Raw genomic sequence first — 18,366 nt, 5'->3', positions numbered from 1 at the left:
GCTCACAGCCTCCCCACCCCAATGTCCAGCTCCGGTGGCATCGCAGCAGGACTCCCCAGCCCCACACCCCACTCTGTTTCGGGGTGTACGCCTTTCCTGCACAGCAAAGTGGCTGTGGTAGTGACAGGGGACACACACGAGTGATGTGGAACCTCCCAGAGAGCCAGCAAGCAGATGCGCTCTCGCTCCCGCCTGTGTGCGTGCAGCCAGGGCAGGGATGAAGGAGATGCCAGCCTGAAAACATCTCTTCCCACCGCAAAACCAACCCCAAAATATCCATCCCGAGGCAATGGGAAGGGAGGAAGGATGCAGCCCTTCCCCTTCCACCCTCCCCCTCCGTGCTCACACCAAAGGAGATTGGCAGGTCCCTGGGGGCCACGCACCACGCAGCCGGTAGAGTCCAGCTTGCGGTCCGAGATGCAGCGGAAGTTCTTGCTGCAGCCCCCGTTGTCCCGGGAGCAGTCCCGGACAGGGCCGAAGGAGTCAAGGAGGACCTCCAGGCTGTCGAAGGAGGAGGAGGTCATCAGCTCTTCCCTGCAAGGAGGAGGAGGAGGAGGAGGAGGAGGTGTGTCACTGCTCCAGTGCGACATTGCAAATGTGTGCGTGACCACAGCTGCTGCATGAGTTTTTGTGGAGGTTTCCCTTGGGCTGACAGCAAACTGAATAGCTGCCAAGTTTTCAGAGGGATGCAGGAGCTGCTGAGACGAAGAGAGCTACCTCCAAAGGCTCATCTTTACAGGCATCAGAGAGAGGCAGGTTAATGGACATACTAATCTCCACCTGCAAGACGTGGGGTGGAGGTCCCAGCTGTCATCAACTTCCACGTGCTTTAGGTTGGTCCTCTCACCCCAGGGACACACCACCAGTTTATTTGCTGAAATGCCTCCTAAACACCCTTGCCCCGCCATCGCACCTACCTGACCTCCACTGCATCCTCCATCACCGTCATGTCAGTCTTGCACTTTGCCGAGGGATTGATGGCCAGCTCGGCTGGTGGGATGACGAAGCTCTTGCTCAGGGGCAGCCACATGCCTTCCCCCAGGGTGTAGGTGAACCTGGCAGAGAAAGCAGCAAAGGCTGGCATGGAGGGAAACGCCAAGCCCATAGGGCTGCCTCTACCCAGACCCAAGCCCTTGAAACTCTCTCCTGCCCTGCAGGGATGCCAGCCTGAGCAAAGCCAGATGGGCAGCACAAAGTGGGGTGGCTCCTCTGAATGCACCCAAATGACACCCAAAAAGCATGTGTAATTTAGGTAATTTAAAACCAAACTGAAACAAAACAAAACTAAACAACAGAAAGGCACTTCCCTTTTCAGTAGAAATCCTCCTTCAGAGCCTAAACCTCACTCACCACACACGGAAACGGAGAGGAGGAACTAGCTGCTGGGCATCCAGCATCCCACATGGCAGCTGGGCCTTCCCAGCCTTGCTTGCATGTCCCCAGGAGGTGGCACAGAACAGCCATGCTTAGCACTGCCAGCTGAGGTACCAGCCTGCCCATATGCCCTGACTTGTATTCTGGAGCTCCAAAGGTTGCTTTTACCACTTACCGAAAAATCTTGTCGGACGGCTGCTCGCCCAGCACCAAGTCAAAGCCACGCTGGAAGATGGTGTATGGCCAAGGCCTGGAAGAGAAACTAAAGAGCATCACACCAGCATCATGTCCCTGCTGCCACTCACAGCCTAAAATGCTTCCCCTGCTTAGCCCACAGCTCACCTGCAGAGGGGTCCTGGGACAAGACAGCTCAAACCAAGCCAGGACAAGGTGATAAAACAGCCCCACATCCAAGATCTTAATTTTGGGGTTTCTGCAACATCAGATCCTCGCCCAGCCCCAACCTGCCAACGGGTCAGTGGTGTATCACACCCTTTATTTTGGGGCACAGTGCACTCCAGTCGCCCCCACATTCACGAGCCTCACACTTCTGCATGCTTGGGTACCGCCCTGCCAGCCCCCGTTTTAGTGATTTGTGTCACAGCCATCGAAATGGAAAAATAAAACCAAAAAGCAGCTGAACCCTCTCTGTGAGGCTTTTGGAAGGGAGCATGTTAGGACCAGGGCAGCAGCTTCACCACCTGACTCATTCTCCTTCAGTTTCATTGTTCCAGGAGCGGAGCTGAGCAAGCCTCAGCCCCTGTGGGACTTCGCAAAGGGGTCTGGAAGACAAGCTGGGAGCTTGGAGCCAAGCAGGAGGCTGGAGAGCTGATCGCCCCATCTCCTCCATCTCTGCCACCCTAGATAGCACAAGGTGATGTACCACCACAATTCGGTGGCTGGTGCCTTCGCTGGGACACCCAGGGCCATGATACCACAAGACATGCATCCCCAGCGGCACAGCCCCACTGGCAGAGCATTGCTTGCAGAGCGAGGCCGACAAAGCAGAGCAAGGGGAGGCACAGAGACCCGACCATGGGTAGGCTTTCAATCAGGCAACACAAACCCCACTCCCAAACCCTAAAGCTCAAAATCCCTTCTGCAAGAGCTCAAAGCTGGGGAAAGAAAGAGATTTTTCCATCCTGTCACATTGCTGCTGTTAGAATTCAGGGTGAGAGTATCAGGTGCCGCCAACAAGCCCAGGGATTTTCTCCAGAGGCAATTACAGCTCTCCTGCACAAGCACTTTAATTTCTAATCTGAAGTTATTTCAGCAAGGACAAAAAAAAAAAAAAAAAAAAATCCTGATTGCAGGATTACAGCGCACCGTCTCATTTCCTCGCTGGGATACAATGCCATTTTCCCGTCCGGTTGGCTGGGAGCGGGGATTACATTCAGCCCGCAGATCGGATTGCCCTGAATGAGGTCAGCTTCAGCCAGAAAGCGATGTGCTCCTTGTGTCTCACCAATACCTTGAATGCTTCGCGCCTCTACCTTCCAGCGTTCCCGCAGATGGGTTTTATTCTTGCTTCTCGGGAGCACACCGGGCAGGGAACAAAAGCAGAGGCAACGTATTGTTCCCTATTGATTTGGATGGAAAAGCAGTTATGAAGAGCAGCTCTGGGCTTGCGGCGGAGCTCAGCACTGGGAAAGGCACTGCGACAGCGTCACGGCTGCTGGACCTTCGCCAGGTGGCACATCTGGCAGCCCATGGATGCCAACACCTCCAGGACATGCTAGGTGGTGGGCTTAGACCTGCCTGGTGGGTGGAAATCAGTGCCCAAGCAATCTTGCGTCAACCCAGGGTGCAATTTCCAACCGTGGCTAAAATTTGCATGATGATGGCTTTAAGCTGGGGAAAAAGCTTCCACGCTCCAGGAAGGGATCATGTGGCATCTCCCCAGCCAGCCCCACTTTGCCTCTGCTTGGGGTCAAAAAAGACCCATTAAAAGGGATGTTCAGCCTTTAGCTGCATGACTAGGAGGCAGGGGACAACCCATGCTGCCAGGCACCACTGAGTCCTCGAGGACATGGTACCTTCTGTGGGTAAGCCAAGACAGTCTCCACACAAGACCTCCAGCTCAACAAGAGGCACTTACCCATCCTCATCTCCGAGGAGGCTCTTCAAGAGCTCAGTGCCAGCATTTCCACCCATGCACCCTTGCTGACTTGTGCCTTCTGCTGCAGAGGATGGGGCGAGATCTCCTCCCCCAGGCACACCTCACCTCCTCCATCACTGCCTTTTCCCCGCTGTGCTTCTGCCGCTGTTTCACCTCCTCCTCCCTCTCCCATGCATGCAAGCTTGTGCCCACACGGCTGTCTCCCTCCTTGCTTTCTGTGATCACTGGAGGCACCTCGCTGCTGTGGTTTTTGTTGCTCTTGGCAGGTATTTTGGTTGCATGATCTTCAGAGCTCACAAAGGAAAGTGGGACTGATCAGAAGCAGCTCTGCACCTCGTCAGGTTGGATTAAATGGGCCAGAAATGACAGCTCTCAGCTCCCTGCAAGCCTTGGCACTTGAGTAGGTGTCTGAAACAACACCACAGGGGAACACCAGGGCAGCTGAGAACCAGCAAACTCCCCACACTCAGTCAGCAAGTTCCCACAGCCAAAGCGCTGCCAGTGCATTCCCAGGATGATCTTCAGGCTTCTGCTTTTTCCAGCTGGACCATCAGCTATGCTTTGCTCCAGATCTGGGCTTCAGTGGAAGCTCCTGAAATACCTGCTAAGGCCTCCAGACCTGATGCTGCTGGTGATGCTCTGACCCACCTCAACAGGATGCTGGCCCTGCTTGAATTGCATCCCCAAGGGGACAAAGCCAGACTGACTTCCAGCGTTAAGAACTGTGCTCCTGCTGGTCCTTGCTCCCTGAAAAGCTCTTCTAGACAAGATGGGTGGGGTGAGGAATCAAAGGCTGGTGCCTGCAGGATGCGACCACGGTCAACTAATGTGGAGCAGCTGGTTTGGCAAGGGAGGTCGAAGGGGCTGCAGGAGACGGTCTTTGCTGAAGGCACTGAGAAGTCACTGCACCTGAGTGCAGCTGAAATGCCACTGGAGGAGAAGGTGATCGGCTGTTACGCATGAAATATGTGACTTCATGTCTGGTTGCCTGACCCCCTGTGCTCCTGGGGGTTTCCACCTGTTGAGCAGCATGAAGATGGCCATGCTGAACCCCATCATGGTTTCAAAGCACCAGCTCCCAGTGCGTGGACAAATGTGCTCACCGCATCCCTTCGCTGGTGGCTCAGGAGTTCAAGCCCACGGTGAATGGACCAGAAGCATCCCGACGCTGCCTGCACCCCTTCTGCAGCCCCAGGATCCACCCCCCACAATAAATAAAGTGGGGACCCATGAAGACCCAACACCACCCTGATGGGGGGCAAGCAGAGAGCAGATGTGACATGAGCATCAAACTGCCAACTTCTCATGCCAGCGACATCCATCCCGGCTCCTCCCTGACTTTGTTTTGCTTTGCAATGTCTTTGCTTGGGTTTCAGCTGCCTATGCCTCTCCCCTTCCCACCTCCCCACCCCCTGCCATCCCTTCCAAGCAGCTCTTTATTAAAAATGCTAATGCCAGCACTTTCTCCCTGGGCTGCCCGTAAATCTGCAAGGAGAATGAGGCAGGAGGAGGAGGCGGATGGGTGGTTTGGTGAAAGGATCTGAAAGAAAGAGGAGCTTTTTATCTGGCTGTCCTTCAAGCTCGCAAAGCCGAGGCACACAGCAGGGGATGGAGAGAGGCAGAGGGGGGAAAAATATAGAAAAAGGGGTGGGGAAAAAAAGGGAAAAGGAGAGAAAAAAAAGACTCTAAGCAGGAAAAGTGCTGTCCTTGTTATTTCAGCATGTCCCTGCCTCTTCTGTGGCATGGGGAGTGGATAGCGCGTGGGGCTGGGACAGGAGGAGCAGGTGCATGGCCAGGGAGAGGGATAACTGCGTGCAGAGGAGAAGCAGCACTGTGGGAAGGGGAGGTAGGTGAGCAGGTCATGGGCTCTTGCTGGAAAAACAGGCTGCCAGGCTGTGGGGTGGAGAGAAGGGTAATCCACCCTGCTTGGGAGTGGGGCTGGGGTGGCCCTCGCTTGCCAGCTGCTAGAAGAGGGTGAAAGCGCCCAGCCAGACGCATTCACCAAATTGCCTTAACGTGACCTAAAAGCTCCCCATGCTGGGGTGAAGCCCGTTACAAGTTGAAAGGGCATGTCGAGAAAGACTCCTTAAATGCAGACCCTCTTAAATCTCATCAGGGTGTCTGAAAAGGACACCCAGGCAAGAACCGCACATGGGGATGAGTCATGGGCCATGGCACGATGGATCTAAGGGCTGAGATGAAGAAGTACAAATGCGGGCAGGTAACGGCTTATTAACTAAAGGCAGAATGAGCTGATGAGACTTTTGGTCAAGTCATACCATGAAGTAACCACAGGAATTTGGTTTGATAAGCAAAGATGAGGCAAGGTTGGTTGGGCTGCTGGAAACTGCATCCTACCTGGGAAACATTAGAGTAAGAGCCAAAAAGCAGCTAATTAACAATGCGTATCAAAGTAGGAAGACAGGCTGTGAACACACAAACAGCACCAGCCAGATTTGTTTAAAACAGCTGAAGAGCAGCACACAAAAAAAAACCCCAGCTGATCAAATGTATCTGCTACCTATGATCAAAAAGATTTTATTTTTTGAAAAACTGATGAAGATTTAGGGACCGGATGCATTGGGTAAAAGACGTACCGCAGAGGCATGGATCTCAGCATGGTACCCAAAATACACACAACACACAAAGACTCGCTGCCATCGCCAATAATAGTTCAAAGATGAGCTCGCCTCCATGAGCAAAATTAGATGCTGCTGACTGAACAGACACCCAGTCAACCCATAATCGCTGTAAATAAAAACAAACCAGTGGCAAACCTATCTAAACCAAAGGGTTGAAATGAGTTTTCAGATCAAAATGCCACCCTAGGAAGTCCGCATCGCTCCCAAGCACACCGAGGGATTTGGCAGAGCCCCCAGGTCCTGCTTTGGTGACCTCCCCCTTGCTAAGAGCCAGCGTGGCTTCTCTGGGGATGGACTTGCTGCCTGCTGGTGCCACCCATGGCTGCAGCACATCGCTCCAGTGCTGGAGGGGTTAGAGCATCTTAGACAAACAGTCAGAAGCGATTCAGGCACAGTCGATCTTGCCTTGGAATTTGCAGGGAGAGAGTAGAGGATTTGCAGACAGCTTTTCCAGGTGAGCCTGTGGGCAAGCCGGTTAGGCTGGAGCTGGGAGCGAGCTGGTGAGGGCAACAAAAGACAGCGTAGCCCAGCAGCTCAACTTCCACCCCCTAAAACGTGAACACCAGGTTAAAGCTACAAGTCGTTCAGTTAAACAGGCTCTGGCAAGACAGTTCTGCTGGACCAAAGAGAGTTCATCACAGACATGACCCTGTGGAGGCCAAGGGTTCACAGGGGACACTTTAGGCAGGTAGAAGATACCTCCACCATCACAAGCCCTTGCAAGCAGAGCTGCACCAAGCAGCACCTGGACATCAGGAACAGATCACAGCGCAGAAAAAAAAAAAAAAACATTAAACATCAGGTTGGCCTCGGCATCACAATGCTTAGTGTGGGCATGCTTTCAAGTGCCCCTATCTACAGTGGAAGCTGCAGGCAGTGGTGGTGAAGTGTGGTTTCAGCTGCTGCCATTTTCAGAAACAAAAACCTGACAAGTTAAGGAAGAAACACAACATAACCCTGGTTTCAAACAGCTCAAAACAGGAGCTCTGAAAGGGTGGTGCTGAAAAAGCCCCTATGCTGCAGTGTCAGAGCCTTCTCAAGAGCCCAGAGAAGGGCAGAAGGACTTTAGTGGCCCCACCATGGTCTAGGGCTGTGTTGCACTTTGGAGAAAAAGAGACCTGCTAGGTTTCTCTGCTCCAAACAGAAAAGTATGTTGGAAACTGCGTGTAACTTGCCGTAGCCAACTCTGCTATATGAGATAAGACCCAAGACAATATGTATCCTGGCCAGGTATGAACACTGCTGCAGAAGGAAAGGCAGAGCTCAAGCATGAGCAGAAGGCCCCCATAGGGGCACTGGGGTGGAGCTGGGTCTGAAAAGCAACTCTAAATCCCCTGGAGGAACAGAGTGGGTCCTGAGCACCCTTTGGGTTGGCATTGCTGAGACTAAAGCTGGGTCCGGAGCTGCAAACAGGTCCAGAGGGCTTCAGGAGTGGATTTGTCCTTCCTGGCCTTGGCTTCTTTCCTTCTTGTTACCATCTATGTTTCGTCCCAATTCACCTGAAAGCAGCTTTTTCTCCACTTTCCCTTTAGACGCTGGAGCAGCTAGATTAGGAAGAAGAAGCTAGAGAAGAGCATTGTGCACTGGAGGAAAAGTGTGAAGATGCAGACCCACACCCAGGAGCAAAGGAAAAGCACAGGGGAAGGGAGCAAATGTTTCTCCACCATGCTTAACCGTTTTTACTACCTGCCTCAATGGACAAAGTCATTTGCCTTCTTGCTTTTTGCAAGGTCATGGGTCCATGACCTTGCAAATCTGCCTGAGGCACAGGCTGGCACCAAAGCCATGTGCAGTTGTGGGTGGCCGTGGACTCTATCCAACCCACTGTGAGACACCCCTAAACACAACACATCCCAAGTTCCTGGCAAGGGGAATATTCCTTTCCACAGCCCAGTCCCATGGCTCATTTCCTCTAATTAGATGGGCACAGGGGATCTGGGGACATCCCTGTTGGACACTTGTCCCCTGGCGGGGAACAGGGCAGGGAGCTGTATTTCTGCCTGCATTTTCCCACCCCAGCAGCAATACCTCACAGTGGCTTGGGGACCCTGACCACACCACCCATCACATCCCCAGCATGGGGCCACTTGTGCCATGAGCATCACTTCATCCCCAGCCTCGCCCAGGGCACCCACAACAACAGCTGCCCTTGTCTCCCATGGCTGGTGCTCCGCACTGGGTTTAATTGCTAAATTGCTTTTAAAATTAAAAAAACAGAGAAGAGGCTGGAGACAGAGCAGTTTGGGATCCCCCATCAAATTGCTGCCAAAACATCAGAAAAATTTCCCTTTGCACTTCCATGAGTGCAAAGCTGTGGAGCAGATGGCAGCTCCTCTGCTCCCTCTAGGCCATGGCACCTAACCATCTAATTTGCCCAATTTTCAATGGGGTGTCCCCAGCCCGCAGCCTCCCTCCTCCACTGGGGACCTCAGCCTGACCTCAGCCCTCCTCTGATGCCCTGCACACCCACACTGAAAGACCCATGAAGTGCAGGATGCCGAGGAGAGTGCCCGCAAGGGGAAGAGAAGCAGCCTCAATCTTCGCCAGGGGGTGTTTACTCTGAAACCTAGCAATGGTCCCTTCCACATCATCTCTGATTATTTCCAAGAATAGAAGACCTCGCCTCCTGCAGACCTGCAGCAGAGCCCTGCCGTATGCTGGCCTTACTATTCACCCAGATGCTTCTAATTCTTTCCCCCAAGAGCATTTGCCAGAGCCCCACTACATGGCTGTTGAAGCCCAGCAGCTCGTGTGAGGGGGGACTAAGCCCGGGCGCACCGCGGCAGGCGCACTCACCCCTGGTTCGTTCCCCACTCGTTCCGGATGCAGAGGTGCTTGTGCACAGGGTCCTTCATGTAACCTTCGTAGCAGAGACACTCACCTGTGGAGAAAGGGGGGGACAGGAGGGACAGGGGAGGACAAAGCTTTCCACGTGCTTCCCCGCTGAGCCCAGCCTGCAGCCACACGGGGCACCCAGCAGCTCCGTTGTTGCACGTGGAGTGAGGCAAGAAGGCATTACCCCACCAAAGCTGGGCTGAGCAGAGGTGACCTCCCAAAGCCACCCAACTGCCTGACCACCTACCAGTCTCGGGGTCACACTGGTGTTCGCAGGGGTCGAGGAGGCGCCGGGCGCAGAGGTCCAGGGCCCAGGGCCCACTGGAGTTTTGCTGGGAGAAGAGGACGACCTGCGCCGGGTTCAGCCAGTCACTAGCATCCAGCTGGCTCCCCTCCAGCAGGATGAACCGGCTCCCTGCCAGCAAAAGGGTAGTCAGCAGCGGTGACTCGCTGGTGTTCCCTCCATCCCATGATGGTCCCCTGCATCCCATAATAGACCCCTCCATCCCACGATGGTCCCCCTCCATCCTGTGATGGATCCTTCTATCCCATGATGGTCCCCTCCATCTCGTGATGGTCCCCTCCATCCCATGATGGATTCCTTCATCTCTTGTCCGCCCCCTTCGTCCTGAGACAGTGCCCTCTGTCTCACAGCAGCACCCTCTGTTCCACAATGAATCGTCTGACCAATGCCCATCTCCTCTGCCCTGTGATGGCCCGCTCTGTCCCATGCCTATCCTCCATCCTGTGACAGCCACCTCCACCCTGTGCCTGTCCCCTCTGTCCCACAACAGCCATCTCCACTCCACACCTATCCCCTCTATCCCACAGTGATGTCCTTCATCCCCTGATGGTTCACTCCATTCCATCCCCATCCCCTACATCCCATGCCTGTCCCCCCCATGCCACAATGGTCCCCTCAGTCCTGCGCCCATCTCCTCCACCCTGCATCCAAGCCCTGTGTCCCACACCTGTGTCCCACACCGATACCCCCTATCCCATGCCTGCCCCCTCTATCCTGCACCCATCACCTCTGTCCCACAACAACCATCTCCATCCTGTATCTGTCTCCTCTGTCCTGTACCCATGCCCTCCATCTGGTACCACTCCATCCGTCACTCCCTCACTGGTACCCTCCATCTCACACCTGTCCCCTCTGTCCTGCAGCCATCTTCTCCATCCCACAACAGCCACCTCTGTCCTCCACCCATCCCCTCTGTCCTGTGCCCATCCCCTCCATCCCATGCATCCTCTCTGTCATGCACTGGTACCCTCCAATCCATGCCTGTCCCCTCCAACCTACACCCATCCTGCATCTGTTCTCTCCATCATTCCCTCCTCTCCTCCATTACAGCTTACAGAACGAGGCAGGAGCGGGGGGTAAGACCATGGGGTGGGTGCTCACCATCAGCAATGAGGTGCTCAGGGACGTGGAGGGTGATCTTGACAACAAGAGGGCAGCTCATGTGGGAAGAGCACACCAGGCTGATGACACAGCTCGTCACACTGATGAGGGTCAGTGTGGTTTTGTTCACAGGACTCCGGGGGGACCCCACTGCAAAACATGAAAGCACAGTCAAACTTGTGACCTCAGGGACCCAGGAAGATCTTGGGGTGCAGCCAGGGGATCTCAGGGTGTAGAGTCCCTGCTCAGTCCCCTGGAAATCCAGCATCAATCCAACCAAGCAGAGTTGCTTTGGATTTTCGAAAGCATGAAGCAGCCTTTGCTGCAGGACCTTCCCTCCAGTCTGCTGCGACCAGGGTCTCCCCAAAGCCTGGCAGCCTGGGCTCTCCCATACCCCTGCACTGCAGCACACCAAGACCTTTGCAGCATCAGGACTTATAGCAGAGCAGAGATATTGAGAAGAAAGGTAATATCCCTTTTTTTTCCTCCCTCCTTGGCATTTCTCTCAGGTTAATTTTGCCATGACAACAGCCTCCTGGATCCTTTGAAAAAGCACCAGAGCCCTAACTGCTCAGGGCACACAGGTCTTTGACTTTTAATCTCTCAGCTGAAGAAGCTGAGTGGAAAAAGCTGGCTGGGGGCTGAGTGGGTATCTCCTGCGGCAACAAAACCTGAACCAGCCTCCCAGAAAAACAAAGCACCATCCAGCAAACAAGGCTTAAAAAGGGAAAATAGACACAAACTCTCTTCCCCAGAGGACAAAACCTCCCAAAGGGATGGAAAACCTCACAAAGGGATGGTGCAGGGCAGTGGGGTGAGAATCCTGCCTGGGGAACAAGCCTCTCCCCATCCTCCACTGTACATACAGCTCACACATGCATGATGCTGGAGCAAACTCGCAGCAGCACCACGCTGAGCAGCAGCACGGGAGCTCACGGGACAGCCTCTGAAGCATGTTACTCATTAATACACACCAAAGCCCAGCAGAAGCCTCCAGCAAAAAAATCAGAATAAATTTCCTCCTCTGCTGAGAAACTCCACCGGAGAGCAGCAGCAGCCCGCTGTGGGAGCGGGGACCGGCACCTGCCCACGGCAGTCCAGATCATGCTTGGATTTCCATCTTTTGCTGATGGAAAGTCTCCAAACCTGGAGAGGCAACGGCAAACAAGGCAAGAGGGGCCACGGCTCACCACCCGCCTCCGTGCCCGCACCCACCTCGGCTGCGCCTCCGGCTCCGTGAGGGATCTGTGTAGAAGGTCAGCTGGGGATCGGTGTCTGCCTCCGTCCCCGAGTCCCCCTCAGGGTTGAGAAATGCTGAGCCGGCTGCAGGGGACACCGAGTGTGGTCACGGCAGGGCTGGCACCATGCCACCCTGAGCCATCACATCCTGCATCACCCCTCCAGGGCAAGCCTTGCCTTGGAGACCAGGAGCCTTGTCTGCCAGGCGCAGCAGGGATAGCGTGTTCTCCCCTTCCCACCACACACAGCCATGCCCCCTGCCATAGCTCCCATTAGCTTGCAACTTTTCCCTGTGGCCACGCCAGTATAATAAAATATTCATCGTGGCAAACACCCTCTGCATCTTTGCGTCCAACCAACCCAACATCACCTGCACCCTTGCAGACACCACTGTTTCTGCTTCCCCCCACCCAAACCCTCCTTTGCATGCTCTCACCCAACACTGGCCTCCTTTCTCCATCCCAGGAGGGGGAAAATTGATGGACCGTGGGTGGGTGGGAGCCCAGAGCACCCTGTCCATCCCAGGGACACCCCCTACCTCGCGCTTTGTTGTTGATGCGCTTGCGCTGGCTGCTGGAGGTGTGGGACAGCAGAGTCGCCTGCTGATGGTTCGAGTCCACGGGGCTGGTGGCAATGATGTTGTCCTTGTACTTGTTCATCAGGGACAGCTTGGCATTATCACTCCCTGAGCAGGAAGAATTGAAGGCAAAATCTTTCAGGGATAAAGATGTTAAAATAGGAGGGAGGTGAGAAAGAGAGAAATTTGCCCAGATCCATCTCCAGCATCTGTATGAGGCGACCAGGGTGCTGTGGCCATGGGGCCAAGCTGCTTCCAGTGCACCCTCACAAGCTCCTCAAAGCCTGAGGGGGACCGGCACCTCCACCAAGCTAGCCAAAAGCTGAGATTTAACATTCAGCCTCTCAGGGCACTTCTACGTACTCAGGTCTGTAAAGAAAACCCCTGGAGAGCTTTAGGAATCACACCATGGTCTTCCCAAACCATGTCTCAGTTGAGAAAGCTCCAGTTGGATGGCTTGTTTAGTAATATGGCCCACAAGCAAGTGTGTTACAAGCCTCAGGGAATCCCTGCTGGTGATCAGAAGACAGCGTTAACTCTGAATCATACTGATGGCAAGTATAGTTTTACTACTAAAAACCTCAGCTGAATAAGACACTGGAAATCCTGAGACACAGAAGGGAATTTTGGAGGTCACCACAGGGTAGGTCAGAGAGGATACCATTCTGGTTCTTCATCAGGCCACAGGAACCAGAGCCCTTCCCCTCCAAGCTCCCAGCCACATCCCACTCAGCAGGGGCTGCTCTCAACTGGGTGTAAGATCTCCCAGCAATGGAAGTGCTTTCAGAGTGCCACCAACATCTCACAGGCAACAAGACTCAGAGAAACAGGGAAAATGCTCAAGAGAAAACGTGTATATGGAGCAAAGGAGAGAAAATGATTTGGAAAGGACCAAGCTCAGCCCATGCCCCACTGCCCCATCCCCACCTGGTGTGAGGTCCATGCTGGCCTTCTCGTTGCAGCCCTGCAGCGAGTCCAGGGTGCGGGTGACCTGGCTGGCGAAGTCCTCCCCACCGTTCATGCACTCGCGCTGGAGGTGGTGCCGCAGGTCGGTAATGTCGTACTCATAGCCATCCAGGATGGGCGTCTCACGGATGCTGAGCGTCCCGCTGGAGTTGTGGCCCTGCACGCGGGCGTTGCGCAGGCTCTCGCGCCCGTGGCCCCCGATCAGCACCGAGGGGATGTAGTGGATCTCGTTGGCCGCCTCGGCACTGGCACTCTTCTGGGGCTGCGGCACCCGGCGCCGCTTGCACCACCGCCGGCGGGTGTAGAGGATCATCACCAGGCAGAGGATGGAGAGCAGCAAGGCGATCATCCCTCCCTGCGGGCACAAACGTGAGCAGGGCTTAGCCAAGGACCAGCGCCAGCCACCCCCCGGGGATGCAAATGCCCCGGGGATGCTCTGGGGGGGGCAAAGTGAAGGCAACAGTGAGGAGCCTGGTCACACTGATAAGAGGTGCTGGCACCCAGCGCTGTCCAAGCACTCCCAGGTGAAGCCTGCCTCGAGCTGGACGAGCTTTGAAGTCACGAGTGAGGCATGAAAAAGCAGTATTTAAAGCAGAGCCTGTTCTGTTTCGCTCTCCCACAACACGTCTTTGAAAGCAGAGATCAGATTTATTCCAGGCAAATGCTCCTACGGGCAACTTTTTCTGACCCATTTCCAACCAGTTTCAGTGCTGTCACTCTCAATCTTAGGAGATTTTCCCAGGGTATCCAGCAGAAATTGCAGCACAGATTAAAGGAGATCAAGGCTCGAGACGGCAAGATGACTGAAGCATGGTTTGGGGAATGCCTGGGGGGAAGAGACTGAAAAAGCTCCTGCCCCGCAGAGACAGACCCTAAAACCGCATCCAGCTCTGCCACCTCGCCAACATCCCCAAGGTCACCCTCCTGCGGAGACATCATCACTGCACGCAGACAGAGGCAGCAAGACAAAAGCCCAAGCTAGCCCTCATGCCCAGTCTGATAATAATAATAATGATAATAATAATAATGATAATAATGATAATAATGATAATAATAATAATAATAATAATAATAATAATAGAGTGAAGAGCTCCAAGTCCATCCGCAGCTCTGGTCCCCCTTCCTCTTTTCCATGCAATAGGTGATCTTGATAAAATAAAAAAATAGTAATAATCGGCTCCATTAGGATAAAACATTAAGGGAATTATTGAATGAGAAGCAGGAAAGCCAGCTGGAAAAGAAGCTTTAATGGCCATTATGGTTTAACCCTCTTTCATTCCTGGGATAATGGAGCTGCGATGTACCCTCCAAGACTCTCTCCAAACTTTCTTTTAAAAAAGAAAAACACAAAAAACTACAAAGAAAACGCAAAGAAACTCCAGTGGTTAAGAAGCCAAGGAGTCCAGCAGAGGCAGGGGGGCTGGCCGGCACACGGCATCTCTCTGGCCAGCAGCCTGCAGCCAGGAGGATGGGAAATCTCTCTCTGGGGCTGCAGATTGGCACTGGCTTGATACCTGGCCATGCTCATGCTGCATTTTTAGTGGTAAAGTCCAGGCCCAATTCTCTATCACGTTCAAATCCCTTTGAGTTCCTCTGATCCATAAATAAGTGAGGGCTATCCCCATCCCCACCACAGGCCTCCCATGGTATGGCTCTCCATCACCCTGGGGAAGGGTCCTTTTGCAGATGGGGTGACAAGGAGGTGGGAGTAATACTGGGGCACTCCTGGCTTTCTTTTGCTGCCCTCTGTACACACATCAAATCCCCCAAACACCAGGGAGCTCTGCCATACACCTGTGCTAGGAAACACGGGAGCCCAAGCTGGAGCTCAGGTCAGGTGGCCACCCGTTTGTGTAGGACTGCGTCTGCGGGTTCTCAAAACAAATTTGTTATTTAACTGAAATTGTATTTCTTCTGCCCTGATAGTCTGAGAGCTCAAACTGCCCCTGAGGAAAAGCAGCTTGTGGCCACCAGACTTCAAGAGGCTCCAGAGGGAGGATGAAAACCAGCACTGGAGTCCCCTCCACTCACTGCTCGTTGGATGGGGTCAGGGCACCCACCGCCTCAGACCCTGGGAGCACAGAAATCCCACCCTGCCTTCATCCCTCCATCACCTGGTACTCGTATGATGGCTGCGAGAGGAGCCCTGCACTGGACGGGCATGGGAGCTCATCTCACGCGGTCCACGTGCAGACCGCTGTCATGATGGATACAGCCCCTCGCTCACACTTCTCTTGGCAACCACACAAAGAGAGAAAGAAAATCAGCCTTGAAAACTCCACGTGATCCTGACTCCTGGCATAAAAGCCACCCTCTATTTGTCAGGGTGTGAGGACGCCACCGGAGCGGAGCTGAGAGTGATGGGGGAAAAGGGGGAGAGGGAGGATTCACTCTGTATTTACACATTTTGGTATGAGCAATGAGCTGCAGACATCCTTGTCATCAGCCCAATAATAAGCCTTGTTGCAGGCACTCCTGTCTCAATCTTGGGACTCAGCGGTACCCAAGAAGACCAAGACGAAGAAGCAGAGCACAGCCAGCCTCTCCCGAGGTGATGCACCCTTTCAAGAGCAGCTGGGAGTGGACCATAAAAGAAAGATAACTGTGCAAAATGTTTTTGGGGCTGGTTTTGCCAGTGATTGTTTTCTTTTCCTCGAGACTAATCAAGCACAAATGATGGAGGAGAAACCTGGCCTGGGGCTGCAATCTGGAAGAGCTATTGATGCTCTCATTAGAGTAGGCACCATTAAACAGCCTGTTTGCAGCCTCGGCAACACATTGTCTCCGGCTAATTATCTTCCAGTGGCACAAAAATCGTAGAATTCTTCAAAATTTTTCTAACATAACAAAAAAAAAAAAAAAAAACCACAACCAACAAACCACAGATCCACCTCCGACACACCGATCTCTGTCTCGCCTTCTTTTCTCTGCCATCGAAACCTCATCCCGGCACATCTGGGGAGAGGAGGAGAGCCATGCAGCCTCGGCACATGGAGTGTTCTTGCTTACTGCATGCTGCGAAACTGCAGCCACGGGGCTGCTGCGCTGATAAAAGCGGCGGTGACAGTGCCCAGTGGCACCGTGACACCCGCCGCGCGCCGGAGCAGCAGGCACCAGCATCATCCGCCAGGCAAAGGGCTCCTGACAAAGTCAATGTGAATTAACCCTGGGTTAAGGTGGTTGAGACCTTCAAAGCCCAGCACACCCTGGGGACAAAGGCACCCCTGCAAACATATTTGCAAAGAGATGCAAACACAGGGAGAGGTTTAAAGCAGTGCGCTGTTAAAGCACCCTGCAAGCAGCATCGTTCAGAGAGGTGCCTGGGGCATCTTAACCAGCCCCTGAAGGTGGGCTCAGTTCCCCGTCCCAGGCAGCTGAATCAGATAGGGAAATGTATGGCTTTTCAAAAGTCCCTATATTTTCTACAGGCTTCTGTACACCTAATCAGGGGCTGCCTTCCCATCACGTACCATGACAGAGATGTGGAGGATCCTCAGCTCCTCCTCCGCTGACTCAGTCTGGGGTTCGTCCGTGGGGTCGAAGCCAGGCAGGTTGGGGGCCCCGTCTTGGTGGTGGATGTGGAAGAGCAACGTGCCGTTCTCCAGCCACTGCTGCCGCCAGCGCACCAGTGGGATGTCATCCGTGTTGCCTGAGATCTCTGCAAAAGCAAAGCCAGCCAGGTGGGAAATGTGGAGGAGGGGGCTGATGGAGATTGGCCTTGTCCCAAAAAATGGGTGGAGGGACCAAGGGACACGCAGCAGACACCCTCCGGCCGCCTCCCGCCAGCATCACAGCTGCCCCTACACAACCTACAACCTGAAGGATGAAAGTGGAGTAAAATCATATTTCTAGGTAAAATCCAGATGTGTGCCCCTCAAAAAAAATCCAGATGTGATGCAGGGACAGAGCACTTATTGACAGCATCTCACAGCCACAGCCAGGGAGCCCGGCAGCATCCTTCCAGCCCTAGTTTGGATGGGTTACACCAGCATGCTTCATGTTAAACGCAGCTCCAGCCGCAGGGAGCAGAGGATATAGGACAACTTCTCAGCAGCACCAGTGGGATCACGGGGATCATGTTGCAAATTATTGCAGACAGAAAATATTTCCCATCCTTTGTGAATGGAGAAACATGCACGTGGCTGCAATCGCACCTGCAGCTCTGGCTCTGATTGAGGTGCATTCAGAGGTTTTCCATCTCCAACCATTTTTTTACAGCTCCCCACACAGAACCCAGCCCTGAGATCTGCAGACATACTGCATCTTCTGCCCAAACACCCCAACTTCCCCTAAGTACCTTCACCTTCAGGGTTTGGGGATCGTGGGACAGATGGGCAGAGCTGGGCTGAGGAGTGACAGCAGCAGAGGACACCCAGGCAGGAGGAGCAGCTGAGAACGGGAACACAACACATGCTGCAGGACGCTAAATGCCAAATCAAACTGAATTCACCTGGCCAGCTCCAACATTTCGGGGACATCCTACAGCTGGGTTTTAGCAAAAGGGAGGGTAACACCAGCACATCCCTAGGAAAGAGGGGTTTTAACCACCACTTCCATCTCAGACCAGATCACCATCTCGGATCACCTTGATCCCAGCCATCACCTTGAGCCTGCTGTTTGTTTGTTAGTTATTTTTCCTGAAAATACAAGTTTCAATTGCATTTGTTGGAATTACTATTATAAATGGGATGAGCTTCCCAGTGAGATGCAGCTTTCCCTCCTGTCTCTGCCTGGTGAGAATGGTCCAGCTAGGCCCATCCCCTCCATCCTATTTGTAGCCGAGTGTTTGGATGGCAAGGGGAAAGAGCCCGGCTCAATTTGCAAATTGTCATCTTTATTTTGCTTGTTTCATGCTGCCTTCAAATGAAAACTGGAATTCAATTACAGTGCTGAAAAACAACGTTTTAAATTTACTGTTAATTAATTTCATTAGGCTGCCTTTAAGTGAGCTAGCTACCGGGGAGGGGGGAGCGGGGGGGGAATCTGCATCAGCAACCAGGTTCATCCTCCCAAAGTGATTTTATTAATCAAAAGAAACATTAGCTGCAGCAAGTGAATTGGCAGATTGTTTCTGCTCAGCACGGGCCGTATTTCTGGTGGTAATCAGTGTGCTTCAAGTGTCCCAAGCAGAGAGATGCTGAGCTCTCCTCCATGCCACCGGGAAGTAAAACCAGGAGGAGTTAAAGCATCTAGGAAGCCAGAAGCACTT

General features: G+C 53.5%; 1 protein-coding gene across 5 annotated transcripts in view; it reads right to left on the bottom strand.

The window, feature by feature from the left end:
• ASTN1 (astrotactin 1) overlaps positions 1–18,366 on the bottom strand; it is a 66,875-nt gene that overhangs the window by 26,975 nt on the left and 21,534 nt on the right. For 3 of the 5 annotated variants that reach the window (XR_013931274.1, XM_080407512.1, XM_080407515.1), the window contains exons 2-10: positions 16,628–16,815; positions 13,119–13,512; positions 12,153–12,299; positions 11,591–11,698; positions 10,376–10,525; positions 8,932–9,385; positions 1,550–1,624; positions 918–1,055; positions 384–534 (exon numbers count right to left, since the gene is read on the bottom strand). Coding sequence is in view for 4 of the 5 variants with exons in the window: in XM_080407512.1 (XP_080263638.1) it covers positions 384–534; positions 918–1,055; positions 1,550–1,624; positions 8,932–9,385; positions 10,376–10,525; positions 11,591–11,698; positions 12,153–12,299; positions 13,119–13,512; positions 16,628–16,815 (1,805 nt within the window). In the remaining variant the exon portion in view is untranslated. The remainder of the gene's footprint in view (positions 1–383; positions 535–917; positions 1,056–1,549; positions 1,625–8,931; positions 9,386–10,375; positions 10,526–11,590; positions 11,699–12,152; positions 12,300–13,118; positions 13,513–16,627; positions 16,816–18,366) is intronic. The other 2 variants (XM_080407514.1, XM_080407513.1) reach the window with 2 other exon arrangements.

This window comes from Falco punctatus, assembly GCF_963210335.1.
Source record: "Falco punctatus genome assembly, chromosome: 11".
NCBI lineage: Eukaryota > Metazoa > Chordata > Aves > Falconiformes > Falconidae > Falco > Falco punctatus.
The sequence above is the reverse complement of the archived record's forward strand: the minus strand, read 5'-3'. Positions and strand labels throughout refer to the sequence as shown.